The sequence below is a fragment of the Salvelinus namaycush genome, chromosome 4 (assembly GCF_016432855.1).
Source record: "Salvelinus namaycush isolate Seneca chromosome 4, SaNama_1.0, whole genome shotgun sequence".
NCBI classification, from domain to species: Eukaryota; Metazoa; Chordata; class Actinopteri; order Salmoniformes; family Salmonidae; genus Salvelinus; species Salvelinus namaycush.
The window spans coordinates 16,413,966-16,421,751 of record NC_052310.1 but is presented as its reverse complement, the minus strand read 5'-3'; the positions used below and the strand labels follow the sequence as shown (position 1 = coordinate 16,421,751).

At 43.1% G+C, this 7,786-nt stretch overlaps 1 protein-coding gene across 1 annotated transcript; it reads right to left on the bottom strand.

Moving 5' to 3' along the window:
- Nucleotides 1-4,285: 4,285 nt before the first annotated feature.
- Nucleotides 4,286-6,675, bottom strand: LOC120045382 (formin-like protein 20). Its single transcript, XM_038990255.1, has 5 exons — nt 6,535-6,675; nt 5,997-6,158; nt 5,612-5,791; nt 5,194-5,339; nt 4,286-5,006 (listed from the first exon to the last, which is right to left on the bottom strand). The coding sequence occupies exons 1-5, from the start codon at nt 6,673-6,675 to the stop codon at nt 4,286-4,288; spliced, it is 1,350 nt and encodes a 449-aa protein (XP_038846183.1).
- Nucleotides 6,676-7,786: the final 1,111 nt, after the last annotated feature.

Genomic DNA, 7,786 nt, shown 5'->3' with positions numbered 1-7,786 from the left:
CAGAAGTTTACATACACTAAGTTGACTGTGCCTTTAAACAGCTTGGAAAATTCCAGAAAATTATGTCATGGCTTTAGAAGCTTCTGATAGGCTAATTGACATAATTTGAGTCAATTGGAGGTGTACCTGTGGATGTATTTCAAGGTCTACCTTCAAACTCAGTGCCTCTTTGCTTGACATCATGGGAAAATCAAAAGAAATCAGCCAAGACCTCAGAAAGAAAACTGTAGACCACCACAAGTCTGGTTCATCCTTGGGAGCAATTTTCAAATGCCTGAAGGTACCACGTTCATCTGTACAAACAATAGTACACAAGTTTAAACACCATGGGACTACGCAGCCGTCATACCGCTCAGGAAGGAGACGCGTTCTGTCTCCTAGAGATGAACTTAATTTGGTGAGAAAAGTGCAAATCAATCCCAGAACAACAGCAAAGGACCTTGTGAAGATGCTGCAGGAAACAGGTACAAAAGTATCTATACCCACAGTAAAACGAGTCGTATATCAACATAACCTGAAAGGCCGCTCAGCAAGGAAGAAGCCACTGCTCCAAAACCACCATAAAAAAGCCAGACTACAGTTGCAACTGCACATGAGGACAAAGATCGTACTTTTTGGAGAAATGTCCTCTGGTCTGATGAAACAAATATAGAACTGTTTGGCCATAATGCCCATCGTTATGTTTGGAGGAAAAAGGGGGATGCTTGCAAGCCGAAGAACACCATCCCAACCGTGAATTACAGGGGTGGCAGCATCATGTTGTCGGGGTGCTTTGCTGCACCAGTCCGGTGCACTTCAGAAAATAGATGGCATCATGAGGAGGACAATTTGGTGGATATATTGAAGCAACATCTCAAGACATCAATCAGGAAGTTAAAGCTTGGTCGCAAATGGGTCTTCCAATTGGACAATGATCCCAAACATACTTCCAAAGTTGTGGCAAAATGGCTTAAGGACAACAAAGTCAAGGTATTGGAGTGGCCATCACAAAGCCCTGACCTCAATCCTATAGAAAATTTGTGGGCAGAACTGAAAAAGCGTGTGCGAGCAAGGAGGCCTACAAACCTGACTCAAGGTACACCAGCTCTGTCAGGAGGAATGGGCCAACATTCACCCAACTTATTGTGGGAAGCTTGTGGAAGGCTACCTGAAACGTTTGACCCAAATTAAGCAATTTAAAGGCAATGCTACCAAATACTAATTGAGTGTATGTAAACTTCTGACCCACTGGGAATGTGATGAAAGAAATAAAAACTGAAATAAATCATTCTCTCTACTGTTATTCTGACATTTCACATTCTTAAAATAAAGTGGTGATCCTAACTGATCTAAGACAGGGAATTTATACTAGGATTAAATGTCAGGAATTGTGAAAAACTTTTAAAAATTATTAACTGGTTTGAGACCTGAATGCTGATTTGCTGAAAGCTTTGGTATATCAGACCGTGGGTAGTACCATGGGTAGGACAAAACATTTGTAATACGTTTATATTTATTTTTTAAAATAAATTTTATCCCCTTTTCTCCCCAATTTTCGTGGTATCCAATCGCTAGTAATTACTATCTTGTCTCATCGCTACAACTCCCGTACGGGCTCGGGAGAGACGAAGGTCGAAAGCCATGCGTCCTCCGAAGCACAACCCAACCAAGCCGCACTGCTTCTTAACACAGCGCGCCTCCAACCCGGAAGCCAGCCGCACCAATGCGTCGGAGGAAACACCGTGCACCTGGCCCCCTTGGTTAGCGCGCACTGCGCCCGGCCCGCCACAGGAGTCGCTGGAGCGCGATGAGACAAGGATATCCTTACCAAACCCTCCCTAACCCGGACGACGCTAGGCCAATTGTGCGTCGCCCCACGGACCCCCCGGTCGCGGGGACCCCCGGTCGCGACAGAGCCTGGGCGCGAACCCAGAGACTCTGGTGGCGCAGCTAGCACTGCGATGCAGTGCCCTAGACCACTGCGCCACCCGGGAGGCCCTTGTAATCAGTTTATAATAGCAAAAAGGCACCTCTGGGGTTTGTGGTATATGGCCACTAAGAACAGCCCTTAGCCGTGGTATATTGGCCATATACCACACCCCCTCGTGCCTTATTGCTTAATATAACCTCATGTTATTGCACACATACTGTTGTAATGTGTAGTATATAGTACATCCACATCTGTGTGTTAATTGGAACATCAGTATGTTTGTTTCCATTTGGTAGAGGTGGAGATCACAAAAAAATATGAAAAAGAGAAAGACTTACTTTATCATATCAAGTAACCAACTTTCATTCTGCATGATGCGCAGTCTGTTGTTGTGACAGGCCTCTGTCTCCATGTGGAGAACACACAAAAGAGAATTCTAAGGTACAGTTCATGGAAATTCCTTACATTTCTATTCAGCAGCCTCATCATTATTAGAACTTTCAAAAGCTCTATGTGAATCAACAGTAAGCGCTAGTCAATCGATCATGTTCAGTTCCTATTCAATGTCAGACTCAGCTTCATGACCCAGAAATAACCCATCTCAACCCCTTTTTGTGACCGGTTCAGAACCACTTACATAGTACGTTCTCAGAAGTAATTTTATTTTCTAGGTGCCCCAGATTACATAAAATGTAGGTAAGAATTACACAAGTCTATCTAAAGTCTGCATCCTTTACATTTGTTCTAAAGGCCAAACGGAGCAGACTTTGAGCAGGCCACTGACCACTGATCAGCAGAGAGATGTGATCAGGGGTGTATTTATTACGGAAACTTTTTACCGTTTAAGAATCAATCGGAAGCAAACAGAGCAAACAAAACGTTTTGCAGCAGAATCGGAGTAGTGATTTATACCCCTGAAGTCACAGACAACCGAATAAGCTACATTTAATTGTACAAGTTTGACCTCTTTTACAAATTAAAACAAGTAAACTGGAGCATAAACCTTTGACCCTTTTGTCCATAAATGCCCAATGACAAGAGTGATCATTACAAAGCCCCTGTCAACAACCATTTAATACCATGCTACAATCCAATAGGAAAGTGGTGCTAAAAAGCACGCTTTATACACTGTTAGAAAGAGGGAGAGGCGTAGTTGTTATGGTGCCTCCCTCTACCCAACCATGACCATGTTAAAATAATTGAACTGGGTTGAATGAATTTGGACCTTGTATGATGTACTTATGTTTCATTCAGACTTGAAAGTCTAAATGAAAATCAGTTGGATTTGGAGTAAGACAACAGTCATACAATATCCTGTCACCAATGATTATTACATTATTACTGCATTTTGTATTAATAGATGTATTCAAAATGCACCTTACCTTAACAACCAAGACCTCTGAATGTACAGCAACCTGTATGTCGACATGTGAGTTTCTTTCATACTCTGTCACAGGAAGTACGCAAAGACGAAAACTTTTACAGCCTTATTGACCTGTTCAAAGACCCTAAGCATGTTTACTGTCAGGTACTATCAGGTACTATCAGTGACGCACAACACTTTGAAGCTACGCCAACGTCCCAAATAGCACCCTATTCTCTATTTAGTGCACACTATATATAGGGAATAGGGTGCTATTTGTGACACAGCCTACATCAGCCAATTGCTTTGAGGCACATGGAATGGAGACTCAAATGGAGATATTAATAAACATACTGTATAAGAGATATGATATAGATGTGTAAGACTATTAGAGGGAGGGAAATGAAGAATATAAGGCTAATGAGAAAAACAAGGGGTCCACGTTAAGGCATGTCACTGAGGAATGCAGTCTGGGCATTGTTGGGACACGTCGGGGTAGTTTGGATGAGTGAGACCCACAGCTGCTTTACATTGGTAGGAATGTGCACTTTTGGAGGGATTTTGTGAGAGAGATGTAGGCTATAGTAGCCTGGTCCCAGATCTGTTTGTGTTGTATGGTCTTCGTAGTGGTGTGGCGTTGTCAAATGCATAACAGAGTGGTGTGGCGTTGTCAAATACATAACAGAGTAAGTATATAACTGTAAAACGGAATAACTGTATAACTGTATAACCGAATGGAGAACCATAACATAACACTGGTGGACATAGAGGTAGTTTCTGCAAAACACAACAAAGCAAAATATAGATTTAAAAACTTCCTTTAATGCAGAATCCTGTCATCAATATACTTTCAAATTGAAATAAATCACATTTGTTTAACACATATTCATAAAAACTCAATCATGATCACACACTGTATTCATGCTACATACCATATTCAGTTCAATTCATTGCTGTGCCATGTAATCCCTACATAGCAGAAGGTAGATAGGGAAGACACGTAACAATATAAGTTATGGAAGAGGAGGAGGTGGGGGTGGTGGAGGAGGTGGGGGCACCTTAGTGGAGGTACCAGGGAGCGGAGGAGGAGGTGGTGGAGGAGGAGCATTACCCATTGAACCAGGTGGAGGAGGAGGAGGAGGAGGAGGGGGGAAGCTATTTGATGAGCTGGGAGGAGGTGGAGGAGGAGGAGGGGGGAAGCTATTTGATGAGCTGGGAGGAGGTGGAGGTGGCGGAGGAGGTGGAACATTACCCATTGAACCAGGTGTAGGAGGAGGAGGGAGGAAGCTATTTGATGAGCTGGGAGGAGGATGAGGAGAAGTATTACCCATTGAACCATGTGGAGGTGGAGGAGGGAGTAAGCTATTTGATGAGCTGGGGAGAGGTGGAGGTGGCGGAGGAGGTGGAGCATTACCCATTGAACCAGGTGGAGGAGGAGGAGGAGGAGGGGGGAAGCTATTTGATGAGCTGGCAGGAGGTGGAGGAGGGGGTGGCGGAGAGGGAACATTAGGGGATGCATTCGGTGTAGGAGGAGGGAGGTTATTTGATGAGGTCATGGAGGGTGTAGGAGGAGGAGGACCAGTGCCCATGGAGCCAGGTGGTGGAGGAGGAGGAGGTGGGATGTTGGAGTCAAACGTGGATCCAGGAGGGGGTTGTGGGCAGTTTTGGGTGAGGTTTGAGGAGACTGGCAAGGTGGGCACCGATGGTAGGGCCACATTAATGCCAAGATTGGACCTGGGAGGGTAGAATGAGAAGGTTCCATTCAATGAATATATCACTTTATCTTTGAGACAGTTAAAGCCATGTAATACTAACAGATGGTACTGGTTTTAAGGGCATGATTTCATGATGAGCTTAACTACAGTATGCTAATTGGTCCTATCCCATCACCACTCACCACCCTAACTAGCGCTGTGCTTACCTATAGAAATCCTTATTGACACTGGCTGAGGAGGGTTCCCCAGGCTGGGTAGCAGGAGCAACGGGACACTCCACAGGGCCACAGCTCCCTGTACTCCGCACGCTCTCTGTGGTCACTGTTCTTTTCCGAGGCTGCAACTCATTGAGCTGGGGAAGACAATAAATTGAGAAAAACACCACAACCATATTACTGCTCTAAAGTCTAGATGGCCCAATAACATTGCTCTGGCGGGATTGAATTACAAAGTAGGTGCTAATAAGTAACTAAGTGCTAGTAATTGTAATTACAATAATGTTGACTGCTATTTACTAGCTATGGAGGGTCAATAAATATCATATTACAGAAAGACATAAAAACAATGCTAAGTCTAATGGGATAAATGTATCCATAAGGGAAACATTCTCCCAGCTGTCCTCACGTTAAAGCTGTGGCCCAGTGTGTCCAGTTCGGTGAAGGATATGGGTCTTCTGATGTAGCAACCCTCGGGCTCACGGCCAGCTTTGGGAGGGCTCATTAATTTGGCGCAAGCCAACTTCGTTACTGTGGTGAAAATTCCCATCTCTCTCCGAGACACCTTCTCCTGATGGATAGCTACAGCCTGGGAGATATCACAGGTATTACAACACTGAGTTTAGGTCCCAAATGGCACCCTGTTACCTATATAGTGAGGTAGTGCACTATATATGGAATAGGGTGCCATGTGGGACGCAATACTGTACTGTACTTCATCTATTGAGCAAAAGCCCCATACTGTAGTGTAGCCTCATGAGCTAACTGACCCATAAAGTGGCAGTGTTTCTCACCAGAGAGAGGAGGTTGAGGGAGTTCTCCATGTCCTTCAGCTGCATGGCCTGGGTGTCCAGCAGTCTCAGGACAGAAGTGGCTAGGCTGTTGATCTGGTAGGCCACACTGGCCAAAGCCTGAGTGGTCAAAGCCTTGGTCTCCTCCAAACCCCTCCATGTGTCCTCATCCTTAATCATGTTTCAAGCATTATTTTCTTGGCAAAGGTATGGTATATCAAAACTTACAGTGTTCCTATACTTTTCGACACAATCAGAATACTATGATAAACAGAAAAGTGCACAACTTGCCCTTTCATATGCCTCAATGTTCCCTCAAAATGGGTAGGCCTAAGGCTTTAAATTAAAATGTTTTATAACTACGTTATAAAGAAGGCATCGTACCGTTTTTGTTTCAAAGACAGAAAGAGAAAGATCACAGCAAGCAAGTAAAAGTAATTCACAATTTCCCAAAAATATATTCAATAAACAAATAAATGGACTAAGCCTATTAGAATAATTCAGTTAGTTAATTCTGTTATCATTGTCAAAAAATACTCACCTGTAGGCCTAAATAATTGTTTTCACAGTAATCGGCCACTTTGTGAAGGTTGTTATAGTTGTCAATAAGCGCTTTTCTCGACGCGGGAGCATCTTTTAATATTTGCGTAGCAAGTTCTGAACAATTCTTTTGCTCCGTCATTTTAGACTTAGTTCGGTCCGGAAAGAATGTGCAATAGTTAACTACAAAGTAAAGGTGTGTCAAACTCTGTGGGTGTGTTCTTATATCAATAGTCGAGGAGGACGAACGAAAGCGTCCCGCCAGCGAGCTAGACTAAAAGGGTGCATTCATTACTCCGATTCCGTTGAAAAAAGTTTGAAGTTTTGCAAAACTTTTTCTAACGGAAACCGTTTAATCCAAACGGAAAACGTTTTGCTACGAAAACGATCGTTTCTATTAGACAAATAAAGGTAGGTCCCTCCCTGGTTCGTTCAGTTTGCTCTGTTTGGTTCACTTTGATTCCTAGAGTAAACTCTAAACGGGTTCTGTTGCAAAACGTTTTGCAATAGACCACACGTTTTGCAACGGAATCCGACTATGAATACACTCCAGGTGAAGTGACAGGCGAGGCATGCTGCTGCAAGGAGTTGCTGCTGAATGCGGAACAACCGCAAGGTATGAGTTTTGACTCCAACTAGGCTACGGTGTTAATATTACAGGCTAAACTTAAAAACCAGCCATACGATTTAGCACGGTTGATAATCATATAATAAGGTAGCCTAAAGCTAGGCTACTTGAATAATCACGATTTTATACATTGAAATTATTTAATTTATAGGCCTACGTTTTAAATGTCAGCACCCAAATATCGATTTAATTTATTTAAATAACAACATTGCTTAGACTCGCCTTTTTGGTTATTTTTCTAACATAGTCTTTATTTCAAAGACCCCAATGAAAGGAAAGGTGCAAGGTCCATAAATACATTAACAGGATAAAGCTTCTCTACTGAACCTCCACTAGAGGTCAGTCTTATAATGCATTTTCTACAATGGCCTCAGCAGTTCAAATAGGTCCCTTCTCATTAGCTACCTACCTACCTACCTGCCTGCCTATCTGTCTGGGCTATGTGGCTACCTCTATCTATATATCCATCGAAATCAATACCCTACTCTATCTCCATAATGGCATAAAATTATGATAATATGTCAAATCATGCATCCATCCGTATATTTGCTGCATTGTAAGTTACTTTACTTCTTGCCATGATCCATTGATAGGCTCCTAACAAAAGAGCCTGCCGCGAAGATTG